Raw genomic sequence first — 17,326 nt, forward strand, 5'->3', positions numbered from 1 at the left:
AAAGAAAGAAAGAAAGAAAGAAAGAAAGAAAGAAAGAAAGAAAGAAAAGGAAAAAAGGGAAAAAAGGAAAAAAATATATACTTATACCCCTTCTCTGAAAATGAATATCTGTTTAACTATGGGGAAATTATTCATCCTTTCTGAGACTGTTTCTCATTTTGTAAAAGAGAGATAATATTCACAAGATCTGTTTCATAGGATTTCTGGGAGGATTAAATGAGAAGTTGCAAAGTTATTTGGAAGCCTTAAAGTACAATGTAAATGTCAACTTACATTTCACACACAATACATCTGTTCAGTGATCACACACACACACACACACACACACACACACACACACACACACACCAGGGAAAAAATTTACCATAACATTTTTATGTTCCACTCATCTACCCTCAACTTTCCATTTTGTGACCCCAAATTTTTACCTGGTTCTGAAAATACCTATGAGACATGACCTGTAAAAGGAAGGCGGCCAAGATGTGTTAGTCTAGAGAAGCATCTCTTCATTTTTGGCACCCATGCATTCAGGAAGAAATGTCCAATGAGAAATGAATGTCCTAAAAATGTCCTGGATTTGGACAGGTTGGTATAGAAGACTGAGAGCATGAGTCGACATCAGAAAGACCTGAGTTGAAATCTAGTTCATTTTAGAAACTTTTTGATCTTGAGCAAATCAATTTACCTCAATGAAACTTAGGCAACTTCCTAGGACTTAACAACTGAGTCAAGGTAAAGTTGTGATCTGTACTGGTGAACAACGTTCTCATACTAAAGGTCCCTATATCACAGAAGTTTCTCTTAGTTATGTTCTTTCTGTTCTTCCTCCATGTAAAGAGAGAATCTAGCTAGTTATGAATTAGATTAGAATCTAGTTTATTCTGTAGGAGGCGCTTCAGTAATGCATCATTGTTTGACTATCCTTTTTATAGTTTGAGATCCCGGCATAGGATCATCAATTTGGAGCCCTAGACCTAGAGAAGGACTTAGAGGAAATCTAGTTCACTGTCCTGGATTAACAGATTGTTTTTTAAAATAGCCCAGAAAAGTTGTGACTTTTCTAACATCGTGCAAATATCAAGGGGCAAAATCAGAATTTGAATTCATGTCCCTCTGAAAACAAAATGACTGCATAATGTTGCCACTTGTTACTTTATATATCCTTTAACTATAATTCTTATGTTTATATATTCTGTACATAAATATCTAAGGTGAATCTTAAGACCAGCATCAACTGCAATACTTTGTTGGATTGGAGTGCAGACAAAATAGACAAAATAACATTGCACAGAGAGTCAAAGAACCTAGATTCTACTCTGGTCTGTGTTCTTTATTATTTATGTAATATCAGAAAAGATACTCAACCTCTCCTGGCCTCAGTTTCCTCATGTATAAAATATTTTTTTAGTAGAGTGAAGGTCTGGAACCAATGTTTCATTGGAACTGCTTTGGAAAATCCATATGCTAATTTGTATTAGTTCATCAGTTAGTCGGTCAATAAATAATTACTTAGCAGTTACTATATTCGAGGTACAGTACTAAGTCCTGGGGATTCAAAAAGAAGCAACAGGCAATCCCTGTCCTAAAGGATGTTGCAATCCAATGGGGTCCTGTGAGTTGTTAAACAGCTATTAGTATTGATTAATTTGAGCTAAGGTCTTCCTGACCTGAAGGTTGCCCCCTGATTTTTATAGTATATTGGTTGCTCCTTGATCTTAAGGATTCCTCTCTTTAATTTCTTGCATGTTTTTGATTATCATACTTTGAGCACAGTTGCTGTTAATTTTGTGAATTTGATACACACTATCACTTCTCTAGGCAATGAACACAATTCCAACATACATGCTTTAAAAAGGAATTAAAATATTTTAATAGTAAACTCACTCATGAAGGAATGGCCTGGACACTGTGTCTCCATATATATGAGCTTTGTAAAACAGGGTATAGAGGAAGGGCAGCAGAGTGTAGCGGATAGTCAAATAATGTCTCGATGACTTGACCAATGTAGAATTTTCTCCAAAATAAGCTGGGTCTTGAGGCTAAAAAAGGAATAACATGATTATAGGAAGCTAAACCCAGAAAGCGAGGAAATGTGCTGTCTTCCTAACACATCTCATTTTTTTTCCCTTTACCTCATAACAAGAGTTTTACTTGGAGTTGACAAAAAGCTGAATGTGGCAAAAATCTCATAACCAATGAGTGAAAGGTGACTCATAATCCTTTCCATTTTAGGCTATTTTCTTGAGTTTACATTTTAAGGACAGTTTATTCAGAGCTGGGCAAATGAGTAAAGGAAAGAGAGTCATATGGAAAAGACAAACAATATCTATATCATATGCACAGACAAACATTTACATTTTCATCATGTGGAATTGAAAAAATATTCTCTGAAAGTTTGAATAAATTTCTCAAAGTAAGGTTGAAAGGAGAATATATAAAAATAGAGAAGTAGTCTTGAAGCACAATCCTGCTAAATGAGAAGAGGTCAGCGATTAGACTGAAAGAATCTGTACTGATCTGAATCTCAATATTTCCAAGGTTCAATCATTTGGGTCAAAATTGCAGTCAGGACATGCTAACAAGTTGCCAAAAGTGACATTTAGATGCTACTTGAAAATATTCTGTCAACAAGCAGGTGGAAAGAACTAAATCCAATATAGTCAGAAAATGGGTTTATTAATACTACTCTCACTAATCAACACTCTCTTTCATTTAAAAACAAAGGAAGGGTTCACAAGACAACCTTCTGAAGCAGCAAACTTCGTGCAATACTAAATCCTTTCATTCAATTACGAAACTCAGCTATTGGAGAAATCCATTTCCCTGCCACTTGGAGAGGAGGGAAACTAGTCCTTGTATCTTAACTTCATGCACCCATAACAACATACTGACTCTATAGAGAACATACTTGAATATCCCTGCAATGACTTTGAAGTAGGTCATTGGCCTCACCCAATGAAGACACTGAAAACAATCTGAATATTCCTTAAATGCACATTTCAATTTGGTATTAGGCCAGTAAGTCTAGTCTCTAGAAGCTCACAAAACCTGTAACCAAAAACTAGGAATATGTCTTATTTCAAAAGGATTCCTATATGTATCCTTAAGTAACATCCTATTGTCCTACCTCATCATGGCCTGGAGATGATTAAGTAATATTGAGAGTGAAACCAATTGATTGTCTGGCTGATCTTACCATTCTGTAGAGGCTTCTAAGCATAAGTTCAGTGATAGCTGAACAAGTATCATCTGAGGACCAACCAAGCTAAGTATAGAAAGACTTAGCCTTAAAGACAGGCATCAGAAGATGATTTCTTGAGGAGATGGACCACAGAAACTCATTAAAGTCAACTGAAGAGAGGAGTGGTTGTAATCACTGGAAAGAATATGCATGCCAATGCTGTCACAAACCCCTCAAACATTGAAATAATAGTATATATATACATATATATATATATATATATATATATATATATGGGGCAGCCAGGTGGCACAGTGATTAAGAGCACCGGCCCCAGAGTCAGGAGATGTGGGATCAGTTCTGGCCTCAGATACTTAGCACCCACACAGACATAACTGGCCGTGTAACCGTGAGCAAGTTACTTAACCCCAATTGCTTAAAAAAAATAGTATGTATGTGAGTGAGCACATCTGTGCTCATATGCATGCACATTTATTTTTCTTATATTTCGTTTGTTTATTTTATAAACATATTGGGTTTTTTTGGGGGGGTTGTTTTATTTTGTTTTGTTTCATTTCTAGGGGAATAATATTTTGTTCTGATGGAAGGAGTCAAAGGACCTCTATCTTGAGGTTAGTTTATAATTGGTGAATCCTTACCTGGAACTTCTGTATCCTGAGAAGGTCTAGTCATACTACTCTCATTCTTATCTTCTTGTTCACTTACCAGGTTCTTCTATCTGCCCAGTGATGACCCAGACTACAACTACTATTCAGTTGCCCTTTATGTGTTATCTTCCCATTAGGATGCAGAATACTTGAGAGTGGGGACCATTTTGTTTTCTTTTTTTTTTTCTACCCTCGGTGTTTAATATAGTCACAGAGAGAGGCCACATGTAGCCCTCTATGTCCTCAAGTGCAGCCCTTTGACTGAGTCCAAACTTCACAAAACAAATCCACTTAATAAAAGAATTTGTTCTGTAAAACTTGGACTCAGTCAAAAGGCCGTACTGCACCCAAGGACCTAGAAATCCACATGTGGCCTAGAAGTTGAAGATTTCCCACCCCCGGATGATTCCTGGCACAAACTAAGCACATTATAAATGCTCTGTCTCTCTGTCTCTCTATCTGTCTCTGTCTGTCTCTGTCTCTGTCTCTGTCTGTCTGTCTGTCTGTCTCTCTGTCTGTCTCTCTCTGTCTGTCTCTCTGTCTGTCTGTCTCTCTCTCTCTCTCTCTCTCTCTCTCTCTCTCTCTCTCTCTCTCTCTCTCTCTCTGTCTCTCTCTCTGTCTCTCTCTCTCTTTCTCTCTCTCCCCATCCAATACAGACACTCATTAGAAGACAACTTCTAGAAAGTCACCTAACTCTAATAAAGCCTAGTTCATGTATAAAAAAGGACGTTAAAGTGGATCATAGGAAAATAGATTTGGACTGAAAAGAAACCTGAAGACCAATTTTTAGTTCAACCTCTCATTTTACAGATGGGTAAACTAAGGTTAGAGAAGTTCAGTGTTTTGCTTAAGGTCAGACATGTAGTAAGTGTCAAAACTACTTTTATAAGTGTCAAAGTGGCAAACTCATATCCTCTGACACCACACAATAGTCTGTACCACAATGACTCAGAATTTTAAGGAATAGTCACTTTCAAATGAGTTTATGTTCTGAGCTAGTAAATGACTCATAACTTCCAACTCAACTTCTCAAGGAGCCCTTCGAGACGGCGCTCAGAATCTCTATGCCTTTCATTCACTTGCCTGAAGCTCAGTGTTCTGGAAACAACCTCAGTGGTCTCATGTTTGCCTAAGCAACATAAGTATTTTTTCAATGAAATCAGATGACGGGAGAACATAACAAATAGCACCCAGTAGGCACTAGGACTTCCTTACCATGTAGATTTCTCCATTATGATTTCTGGAAAATGGATAAAACGCCCCCAGCTGCATCCACCGAGTGCACAGCTCTTCTGTGGTGTCACCCAGAAAGCCACAGATGTCAGCTCCAGCCTAAGAAAACACACATCTTAACATTCTCTGTTGTAAATTTCTTCAATCATTTTTCCCATCTCAAGTTTCCATGCCATCTAATGAGGTGCTGCTTTGCACCCTCTTGCTTTCCTCTCTTGGTTATTTCCCTCTCTCTTCACATCCTCCCATACTGTTTTCCTCCAAATTCAGTGTTCGGCAGAATCCAGAGAGGTTCAGGATCCAGGACCAGGGTGCTGATAGAGGTGTTGTACCCCTAATCAGCGCCCATCTGGAAGATTGTGTTCAGTTGTGGGTACTGCATGTTAGGAAGGACACTGCCATGCCAGAAAGTGCCTAGAGAAGGGCAAATATGATCGTAAAGGGCCTCCAGGTCATGCTTTCTCATGAGTCATTGAAGGGACTGAGTGTGCTGAGCCTAGAGAAGACCCAAAGGGGACATAATTTCTGTCATTAATTGTTTGAAGGCTGTTGTGCAGCTTAGGGATCAGACTACTTGCATTAGGTCCTTTATGGCAAAACCCAGAACTTTTAGTAGTAGTGGCAAAGAGGCAAATTTAGCTTCAATGGCAGAAAAAAACTCCTTAGCTCCTTACTTTTCATAGGCTCCTTCCTCCTTTAGCTATTCCTGTCTCCCTCCTCTGAACAAGCAAGAATAAAGATAGCAAGTAAGAAGGTAAAAAAATAACTCAATATTGAACCCCATTTTAGACCATAGCCCATAGAATAATGTGTTTTTGAGGACAAGGATGGAGGTTCTATAGAATTATTTCCATGTTCTTTACTCTCAGATGTTGTAAACATATAATCGTTAAGATGATATTAGTTGAATAAATTTAAATATAAAACTTCAAGAGTAATATTCAATGCAAAGAAAAGAAAATGTTCTTACATAAGGCATTCCAAACAGGCTAAATTCCAGCAGCCCAGAGATTGACCATTCCATATGTTCCCATGCAGCAGTGTTGTCGCCTAACCAATGGCCGGCATGTCTTCCAGAGCCAACAAAAGTGGAGCGGGTCAAAAGGAAGGTTCTTTTATTTGGAAATATAGTTTCTAAGGCTCTAAAATGAGATGAGATTAGTGAATGAGTTGATTTTCAACATGTTCATGTCAATTTGTGTTTCTGTGTGTATGAATGTGTCTACACAAATATATATACACACATATACACAGACATACGTATATACATTATATGTACACCTATGTGTATATACATACATATATAGATATGTGTGTTTATATATAATATTGTATATATGTGTATACACATGTAAACATAAGGATGATCTCGTCATACCCCTACTCAAAGAGATTTAGTGACTCTGAAGAATTTTTTAATGTAATTTTTTTAACATTTAAGCCTTTACAATATGGTTTAAGAACTACTTTTCCAGCTGATTACTCATTCCTTCCAATTATATACACTTTCAGTCCAGTTGGTCTACTTGCTGTTTAACATATGTGAAATTCTATCTCCTAATTCTGTGCTTTTATCCAGGTTTTTATTATTATAGGATATTATTGTTAATATCCTATCTTATTATATCTTGTTAATATCTTATTCTATTATATACATATATAATCTTATTATATCTTATTAACATCCTATCCTATTATAGGATATTATTATGAATATCCTATCCTATTGTCGAATATTATTATGAATATCCTATCCTATTGTTGAATATTATTATGAATATCCTATCTTCACCTTTGCTTCTTGGAATCCCTAGCTCCTTTCAAGGTTCAGATCCTCCTAGAATATTCTTTTCCTAATGCCTTACATCTATTGCTTTTTTCCTAATGACTCACAGCTGTTGGTGTCTATAAGTGAAAGTATGGGAGGAGACTTTTGCTCTGTCCTCCAGCCTTCCAGTAAGACAATCAGAAGAAACTGGTGATGTTAATAAGGTGTGAGTAGCCAAACTGAAGTAATTTCTAAAAGTATGAGTTTCCTGATTATGAATTTATACCAAATAGGGCATGATATACAGTGTATCTTGGATTTTGTATCCCCTAATAGAATGTAATCTTCTGGAGGAAAGACAGAGGTCCTTGTCTTTGTCTTCCTAGAGCCTTGAACAGTTCCAGGCTCAGAGTGAATGCTTGTTGAAAAGAATGAAATGATCATTTCTTGGAAAATATTGTCTTGCAACTCTATTAGGGCACTCTTCTAAATATAGTTATGATAAATTAATTTTCTGCAGCTTTTTTGTGGTTTCCATAAGATTAATCACCAAAAGTAATATTTGCATTTCCATATGAGTTCTCATCAAATGGCATCATGAAGAGTCTGAAATGAGAGAGAGCTATACAGTCCTTAAACTCTTCCTCAATGCTGACTGTCTTAACCTACTTTTCTACAGATAGGTGTTAACCTGCAATTCTTCCGGGCCACCATCATCCCTTCTATCAACTATAAAAACCACTTAGAATCATAATGAAAATGTGAGAACTAGAAATGTGTTTGAAGGTCTCCTGACCCACAGATGATGAAACTGAAGTACAGAGAAATGAATTTCCCAGTATCACTTGGCTGCTTACTGACAGGGAAGGAATTAAGATTCAGATCTTTTGGCTTTGGAGTCAGAGCTCTTTTCCACTATGTTTTACTTGACTTTTATGTGTCCTTTATGTTTGCCAGTCATTGCACCATCTCCGTCTTCCAGTGGTGAATTCTTAATGTACTAATCTGTGTAAGTTGTAGTTCGGAGTGGGTGTAACCAGATGCTCTGGGGTCTCTACTCCATCATCTTCATCAGGCCCCACTTGGTATAAACTCATCACCAGGATCTCATAATGATAGGGATTACTTCAGCTTTGCTACTCATACCTTATTAGTACCTTTAGTTTCTTCTGATTTTCCAATTAGAGGGCTGGAGGGCAGAGCAAAAAATATCCCCTCCATGCTTTCCCTTATAGAGGGCTCAAAATACCAATCCTTTGTTCATTTTCCATCAGCTCCTCTGTTTGATTTCATCTCCACCATCAATTTGATCATGCTCCTATACTGGGCACACCATGGCACTACACCTGCAACTTTCCAGTTTCTTTTTATATATTATCTTTTCCCATTAGATCATAAGCTTGTTGAAGGTAGACATTGTCTTTCCTTTACTTATTTGCTTCCCCAGGGCCTGGCACGTGGTAGGTACTTCATAAATGCTTATCATACGGTAAATTCTGATACAGAGAATCTCAACCATAGATTTCCCCTATTTTAGGGTTCAACGTGAAAGAAAAATCACCCCATGTGCTCCATTGGTTCATATACAGTTGCTAAAATATACATAAAATTTGTCTTTGTGGTGAGGAATCATTTCATTTTAAAATTTTGCTGTGTATTGAAGAAAGATTGTCATATTCAGTCTAGCAAGCACATCTGTCAAACCATTAGCTGAAAAAGTTTTCAAAAACAGGGACTTTCTGAGCTAGGCTGCTGGACTGTTCATTTTGATTAAATAAAAAAGTGACTACTAAAGTCAAATAAATGTCCTAGGGTTTTTTGTTTGTTGGTTTTTAAAAAGAAAGTACATAGTAGATAGAGTTTTGAACATGTGACCCTGGCACTGTTCTAGGCAACTTTCTATAAATTGCAGAGAGGGTACAAACCTGCAGGTTGTGAGGCACCACCCAATATCCTATTTTTGAAATTTTCATGAATTTTCCCATAAGGCCTTGAAAATTTTTTGGCCAATAAATTGTACCCTATACTGTGGTTTATTTGAAATTTCATGCATTTTGTTCTGTGGGTTGACAAACTAAGCTATTTTCTTATTTTTAGGCAACAAATGAACCAAATAATGCCTTTCTCCCTTACTTTTCTGTGGCTAATGTCATGCTGTATCCATAAAGACTGTGGACATCATAGTGTTTTCCCCAGTACTGCTCAGCATCCATGCAAAGGGTCTTTGAATACATGACGTTGTCAAGTATACCTTAAAAATACAAAATAAAAGTATTCACAAAGGTTTGTTTGTTTTTTTTTTCATTTTTTAAAATCTCAATTCAAATCAACAAACTTTTACTAAGGAATTATCACATGGAAAGGACTAACATTTGTAGTCATGGTATATACAAAGACAAAAAAAAAAAAAACAATCTCTGCCCTTGAAGAACATATATTCCACTGGATGAGGTTACATTCTTTGCTTTCTCGTTACATCTAATTCTGATATGAGACTCTTTTGTAACTTTCAACTCTTATAGTTCATCCTCCATTGTCATGCTATGCTTAGTGGAGCTAAGGTAAAGTCAAATGATCTTGTTAATTCACACAATCTCACACCTGGAAAAGACCTGAAAGCCCAACTAGTCTAAGCTGCACCTGAATGAGAATCCCTTCTACAGAATTTCTTGTGAAAAGCCATCCAGCATTGACTTGAAGATTTCCTGGGATGGGGAGCCTGTGGTCTCCTATTGAGACCCATTTTGTTTTGGAATACTTCTATTTCTTAGCACTCTCTGCATAACATCAAGATTTTTTTTTCTTTGCAACTACTCCTTATTGTTTCTTTAGTTTTCACTGGAGTCATGAAAGAACAACTTTAATCTGTCCTCCACTGATGATGCTTCACACAAGCCATAGAAGACAACTATTATACCCGCATTCAATCTCTTCTCCAGCTTGAATCTTCACAGTTTCTTCAACTGTTTCTCTTATGGTTTGGACTCATACAATTATACCATAATGATGGCCCTCTTTAGAATTATTCACTTTACAAATATACTTCCTAAACTATGTGTCCAGAACTGAATAATTATGCCAAGGGAAACAGAGAATATTCTTGTTCAATTAGTATGATTTAAGCTGCCTTTTGTTAATTAATCTTTGTTTCATTTGGCCATTTATTCTTTTTAAACCTTCATTCACTATTAACACCACACCTTCCTTAATAGATGCTATAGCTCATGGAAGTCAATATATCAATGAGAAGAAAAATATAATAATCAATAATAATGAGTACTTTTCTTTAAAAATCAATCTTGAAAGCTAATTAGTATTATATGTATAATCAAATTCAGAACATAAAGTATGCAATGCAACAAAAATCATAAATCACCAAAAAATGCATGAGATTAAAATTTTTAAATGACATTCACTTTTAATAACTTATGTTGCCTCTTAGACTTTTAGATTAGTTGAGAATATGGTAGCATGATTCATCATTCTATTCATCTCAATAATGATAGAATTATAGAAATAATTCTATTTTTTAATATTTAGGAAACTTCCATCACAATTCCATGAGTTCCACTTTACAGATGAAGAGGCTGAAGTTCAGAAAAATAAAATGACTTGTCCAAAGTCACAGAGCTGGTGTTAGAGACAGAATGTGAACCTAGCTCTCCTTACTCCAAGTCAAGCAATGTACCCACTATATCACCCTGCCTTTCATGGCAGATCATTGCAAAAGACAGCTCAGACTTCATCCAGAGACAGCTAAGTGTCACAGGGTTGAGAGTGCTGGACCAAGAGTCAGAAGACCTCAGCTACTACTTGTGTGACTCTAGGAAATTGATGTAACCTCTCTGCCTCAATTTCTTCATCTGTAAAATGAAGTTAATAATAATTCCTACTTGGGTGGGGGTAATGGGGATAAAAATCAAACAAAATTTGGTGAAGTATTTCACAAACTTTATAGTTTGTTATAGTACAGTTATAGTAAACCCTATATACATGCTTGCTCTTATTTTTTTTTCTTCCTATTAATGAGTTGTACTAAGAGTTTATCTTTTCTCTGCAATAAGAAATAGTGTTTCTGGGTAAACAAAGTACATTCAGCTTTGCTGCTATTATAGCATGGGATACAATGCAGTACTTTTAAGATCACATTCTAAGGTATTTTGGAAAAAAACTACGTTTCATTTAATTTGTTTTTTTTTTAATTTCATGATGGTGGAAAAATGATTTAAGGCAAAGGGAGCCAGTAACTAGAGTGCATTAAAAGCACTGTTTCTTTTATTCAGGTCATCTCACCTACTAATTATATATATATATATATATATATATGCACATATATATATATATGCACATATATATATATATATCTTTTCGAATAATAATCTGATTTACCTTCTCTTTCTTCTAGTAGTGCCTGGGAAGGCACAAAACACAGGTATGCTTTTGGTAATAATTCAAAAAGAAAAGGGTCTTTAATTCAGAGCAATTTGTTTTTTGGATCACAGGGGAGAAAAATTGCATTCTACATCACAAAAGGTATCAAACTTACCTGGAGTGAAAGGTGGGTAGTTCAGACTGTTCGCCTCACATCCGTCATTTGATCCCTTAACAAAGCTGGAGACTTCATTCATATCCTAAAGAGACACAGTGAAGGCCAACATGCTTTTATTGTAAGAATTATTCTAAGATTTTTGATATACATTTCCAAGTTTAGGAAGGTAGTTAGGCTGGTATATTGTTTTGAGAAGAATTTTTGAATTCTCAAACCATAATCTACTTATTGAAAGCGATTAACAATGTGATAATGATGTACATATGACACATGTGAGTGAGAGAAACAGGATTATAATCCAGATCTTCCTACTGCTGTTCCAACATTCTATACAACTTTGTTACCCTAAGCATGTCACGTAGCTTCTCACTGCCTCAGTCTCCACATCTGTAAAATGAGGATAATAGTAGCACCTGCCTCACAGGGTTGTTGTGGGGTTAAAATGATATAATATCAGAAAACTTTTCGAATCTTAAAATTCTATATAAATTCTAGCTATCATCTTCATCATCATCACTATTACTTGCAGAAGGATACAGTACATTTTCAATCAACCTTGGAGTCAGAGAGCTCTAGTAAGGTTCAAGGCATGCTTCTGATATATATTAGCTACATGGGGGGAGGCAAGCATTCCACTCTTTACACATGGCTGTTTATCAGACATATGGTGAACATTAAATAGAACTTTTATTTTAGATGGAACCTACCAAGAAACAATAATCACAGAAAGTAGGTATATTTGAGAGACTCCTTAGACAAGGGCTTTGGTGTCATTCCAGAAGAGTAGACGTTTGATTATTTATAGGATCTCTCCCACTTAGATAGTGACAATGTGGCAAAAGGACTAATGTCAATCATTGAGATGTGGGTTCAAATCCTGTCTGACACATAATGGCTGTATTACCCAAGTCACCACCTCTCCATGTCTGAGGTAGCTCTCTGAAACTGAAGCTGCAGAGCACATGTCAACAATCCATATTAAAGGACCTTACACACCAGGAGCTCCCAACACCAAAGAAATATCAACTCGATTTTAAAAAATCACTGATCTGGGTACAGCTTTAAAAACATAAGAATTATTGTTTATTTTCCTCTAAGGATTAGCCAAAAGAGAAAACCAATTAATTAATAAGGGAAGCATTCTCTTTCCCTTTCCTCCAATGCTATCTTTTACTTCTGTCATCTCTGCAAACCCCTTCTGTTCACTTAATCTCACCCAAGAATGTATTTAGTTATGACTTCCCTCCCAATCAATTTTTCCGCATTCTTTGAAGTGCAACCCAAACATCACTACCTACACAAAGCCTTCTTATCACTCCAGCTGAAAGTGCTCTCTATTTCTTCTTATGAGATATTGTCCCTACCTCTTTTAAGGCACTCATCACACATTGATTAGTCTATGTTGAAATGATATTCCTACATAGCTTATCTCCCTTTGACTATAAGCTTCGGGGCGGGGGTAGGAACTGGCCCTTATTCTTTTGAATTTCCTCATATTTCTCAGGACATAACATAACCCTGTAAATAACTTCTTAGTGGGAACCAACTTTGGAATTAAGGACCATGTAAAGAGGCAGAGAATCCCCTCACTTTTTGCCCACCAGTTGCAGTTATACCATATTATATAGAAACCAGCATTCCGAGTCTTTATGTTCATCATTCTAACAAAGAGGAAGAGCAGGTCATTCACTGGTCCACTGTTGACCCATCCCGATATGGTTTGTGTGGCATATGGTCTATCATAGATATTTTTACTTTTAACTTATTAAAACAGTTGTCACTTCCATGGTTTCATACTGTATATGATAAACAGATGTTTACTGAATGCAACTCCCATCAAAGTTTCCTTTTATTCTAGCTTTAACATACTTGAGGAGGAGCTATTTTTAACATTGTTTTCTGTTTCATTTTGTTCCTGGTTCTTTTGGTTGCTCTGCACATATTGCCTAGGTCATGAATCTAATCACCACTACATACTGTACCACAGCCACAGGCATTCACCTCTGTCCTATTTTACCTGTTTCACAAGTAGAGACCATTGATTATTTTTAAGCTTATATCTAAGTTTCCACATTTTTAGACTGAATATTGGTAATAAAAATGGCCATATCAAAGAATGACTATTACCAGTAAATTACTGGCAGGACAAAAAAAAATCAATCTGTATTCCTAAATTTTCTATCAATATGTATCAAAAAGATGATGTATAAACTCCTATGTTGGCAAAAATAAGTCTTAGTATTCAACAGTCATTACTATGACTAGGCAATCTTTTTACCTTGACTTTCTGACTTATGAGTTTAGAAAAATATACTTACAATCCATAATCCATCAAAGGGCACCGTATCATGAAAAATTTTACACTCATTGACCCACCAGTCTATACATTCTGGTTTGGTGAAATCTGGATACACAGTTAAGCCAGGCCAGACCTAAAAATGAAAAGTTAAACCATGATGTTGTTGGCAGTTATGCATGGCCACAGAAGAAGACTGAGTAAGCATGTGACATACTAGGAAAGAGGACTGTTTTTTCCCTTTGTTCTCTCCACAATTGCAATAATTATAATAATTCTACTGTATCTAACTCTTGTATTGGGTTTTATGTATTGCAAGGTGATTTTACATTATGATTTGTTTGGATTTTCATAAATTTTCTGGGTAGAACTCAGAAGCAAATCTAAATAAATCTAGGGGAAGTCACTTAAATCTTTTGCCAGGCTGACACTCTAGCTAATTTCTCTGTACGTTACTTACCTTTGCTTTGCTTTAACCATGAAAAAAAAAGAAAATCTTTTAAAAATTTCAGAGGAAAACATCTGGCAAGTTTGACCTGAAATGGCTTTCTGTTCTTATCTATGGCATATGGCTTCAATTATGCTTTGTGTTCATCCTCCAAAATCGTCAGGATCAAAACACATGTTATTTATAGATTTTCAAATACAAGACAAAAATTATCTGATTTAATTTATTTTGTTTAGTATTGTCTTAAACTGAATTCCCCTTTCTCATCCAGGCTGATTAGCCTGGGATCTCTGAATGACTGTTTCTGACCTTGGCTAATTCACCTCTCCTTTGACAATTTGGTTCCCCCACCCCTTGTTCCAATAGATTCATTGTATTGATGATGCCAAACTCAATGTAGATGTCCCATCTGCAAAGCTCACTACAGCTCTGCTCAGTGATCATGGTTTCTTAGATACAAAAGTGATATTCTGGTAAATGTTTAACCAGCTCTCCTAAATTACAAAAAAAATACTTATGACATACTTTTAAGTTATTACTTTGATTCATTGCATTTTTAAGTCCATATAATCAACAAAATTATAAATCAAGTCCTGATTTGTATCATTTTCTGATTTCCAATGTGTAAATGCTCCCATTGAAAATTTAACAATGGGATCTTATGGGCAGGTTTGACCTGACTCCAGAATAGCATATTGCATGAGGCCAGCCAATAGCTAGTACTCTTTACTATGAACAGATATCTAAAATGACATGATTATCATGATACATATTTGTCATCTCATTCAATTCTCCTAACAACCCTGAGAAGCAGGGGCTTTTATTATCTCTATTTTACAGATGAGGAAATTTAGGCTGAGCAAATTTAAGCATCATCTAGGATCATACAGCCACTAAGTATCTGAAGTAAGGTTTGGACTTAGATGGGCGCAATTCAAAGCCCAGTGATTTCTTCATTGTACTACCTAGATACCACATCCTGGTTGCCCTGTGGTAGAAAGCCAGTTTAAAATGATAATGAACAAAATCAAATAACGCAGATCATTTTTATCCTGTATTTGCAAATCTATAAATGACGTGATTTGGTCCTTGCGATTTTGGAGGATGAACACAAAGCAGAATTGAAACCATATATTGTAATTTACCTCTTCTCTGAATAATGTAGTTTTAAAATGATCCGGTCCTTATATTTGCCTTCCTATAGATCAGTTATTTTTATCATTCAATTATTGTGATTTTTGTGATTTCCCCAAATTTCCAATTCCACCAGAGAATAAGTGAAAAATAAAAGTAGAAAATATAATGAAGTCATACTGACACTAGTTACCCATTTCATATTCCAGGGAGGAAAGACAAAACTGAATGAATCAGAAGATCAAGGTGGTGGCTGTCTCCCTACTTTGTCTCAGGTTAGTTAATAGACCTCTCCAAACCTTAGTTTCATCATTTTAAAAGGAGTTGGGCTTACATGATATTCTAAGCTGCTTTTCAGTCATCATTTTTAGATCTTTGGTTTGGTATGGAAAAAGTTTTGGGCCTGGAGTAAGAGGACTTGAGTTTGAAGTCTTTGCCACTTTATTCTGTGTGACCTTGGTCAAGATATCACAAGTCTATTCATCTAAGTTTCTGCATTTGTAAAATGAGGAAGTAAGACAATGATGACCACTAAGCTCCCTTCCAACTCTAGATTAAAATTACAATTCTATCTATACTTTTCCTGTCAATGAGAGAATATATAAGTCATTGTTAAAATCAAATATATCAGTTGAGATAAACTTTATGGTACCAAATAGGATGAAGGGATATTAGGATTAGATCTAATGTCCATGAATTCCACAGTTACCTCTCCAATGAGTGGTGTTACCCCATCTGCCTTCTTCACCCACACATCCTGTGCTGATCCCCTATCATATGTGGCATAAGGAGCTCCATTCAGCCTTTTGTCTATAGAAATGGCAGGGTCCTAATAATAAAAGAGAAGGCATATCAGGGCAATCTGCTAATTTTTCCAAGGCAGATAATGAAAAACATATATAGTTAATCATTACCAGAATGATGATATATTTCTGTCCATGGTCATGCAAATCTTGAACAAATTCAGGGAGTCCTGCAAATTTGTCTGTATCATAAGTAAAGTCTTTCTTATCCTCCATGTAGTCAATATCAGTAATTTGAACATCCTAAAAAGTCAATGAAATCTATTTTAGTAATTAGTGAAAAAAGCAATGGGTTCCAAGACAGTAAAATCTTGTCATTTCAGATTGAAATTTTTATTGTTAATAATATTGAAATCCCAATTATGTTCATTAAGAATATTTTGATTTAGACTAAATTTAGACAAACAAAAATAAATATTTTTTTCTAAATCTATTTTGTACTTTAAATTGTTTATATTATTTATATTAAGACCAATTTAATTCATGCTAATTGGAAAGTGATACTTTTAAAAATCTAGGCTTTCTTTTCTGTTTGTTATCTATAACATTTATACTATTTTTCTTTTTTTATACAATTAAAGACTCATTATCAATTGTCATTTTTTGTAGTCATCACTTAAAATCATTTCAGCACAATTAAAATAGCTGATGATATTGTACTTTGGGAAATTTCAAAAAATATACTCATGTATAACCAATTTTTCTACTAACTAAAATGATGATAATTATTGCATGAATATATTATAATTTTGAATGTATTAGAAAATATGGGAAATGAATAGAATTCCCAGGATACATAGGGAAGAAATATTATAAAACTTACAAATAAAACTTCTTAATATTTTCAGTCAGCATAGGATTGTTAGCATAGACCAGGAATTAGTGTGTTCAAAAAGTGTCACTCTACTTACAAAAGGAATGCCAGCTGCCCGATTTCGTTGCACCACAGTTTTCACTTCATCAAGAGTTAGGTAATTCCAGCGGCACAGTTGGAATCCAAGAGCCCAGTATGAAGGCATTGCTGGCCGACCAATAAGCTTAGACATGAAAAATTTTAATTAGTCATAATAAAGAGAAAGACGTTCATTTTGATCATCAATATTATTGTCTTTCCTTAGCATTAAAGGAAAGAAAGACAGAAAGAAGGAAGGGAGGGAATTAGAGATGGAAAGAGAGAAAAAGTAAGGGAGGATGGAAGAGAGGAAGGAAGGAAGGAAGGAAGGAAGGAAGGAAGGAAGGAAGGAAG

The 17,326-nt window shown here is 35.5% G+C and overlaps 1 protein-coding gene across 1 annotated transcript in view; it reads right to left on the reverse strand.

The window, feature by feature from the left end:
- Positions 1–17,326, reverse strand: part of SI (sucrase-isomaltase) — a 110,563-nt gene that overhangs the window by 75,176 nt on the left and 18,061 nt on the right. Inside the window, exons 9-17 of the mRNA XM_069083660.1 lie at positions 16,992–17,117; positions 16,192–16,323; positions 15,987–16,106; positions 13,718–13,831; positions 11,397–11,481; positions 8,984–9,101; positions 6,053–6,224; positions 5,065–5,181; positions 1,885–2,039 (exon numbers count right to left, since the gene is read on the reverse strand). Coding sequence (XP_068939761.1) covers positions 1,885–2,039; positions 5,065–5,181; positions 6,053–6,224; positions 8,984–9,101; positions 11,397–11,481; positions 13,718–13,831; positions 15,987–16,106; positions 16,192–16,323; positions 16,992–17,117 — 1,139 coding nt within the window. The remainder of the gene's footprint in view (positions 1–1,884; positions 2,040–5,064; positions 5,182–6,052; positions 6,225–8,983; positions 9,102–11,396; positions 11,482–13,717; positions 13,832–15,986; positions 16,107–16,191; positions 16,324–16,991; positions 17,118–17,326) is intronic.

This window comes from Petaurus breviceps, unplaced genomic scaffold (genome assembly GCF_028583685.1).
Source record: "Petaurus breviceps papuanus isolate PSGF00001 unplaced genomic scaffold, PetGlider_PUasm1.0 173, whole genome shotgun sequence".
Taxonomy (NCBI): domain Eukaryota; kingdom Metazoa; phylum Chordata; class Mammalia; order Diprotodontia; family Petauridae; genus Petaurus; species Petaurus breviceps.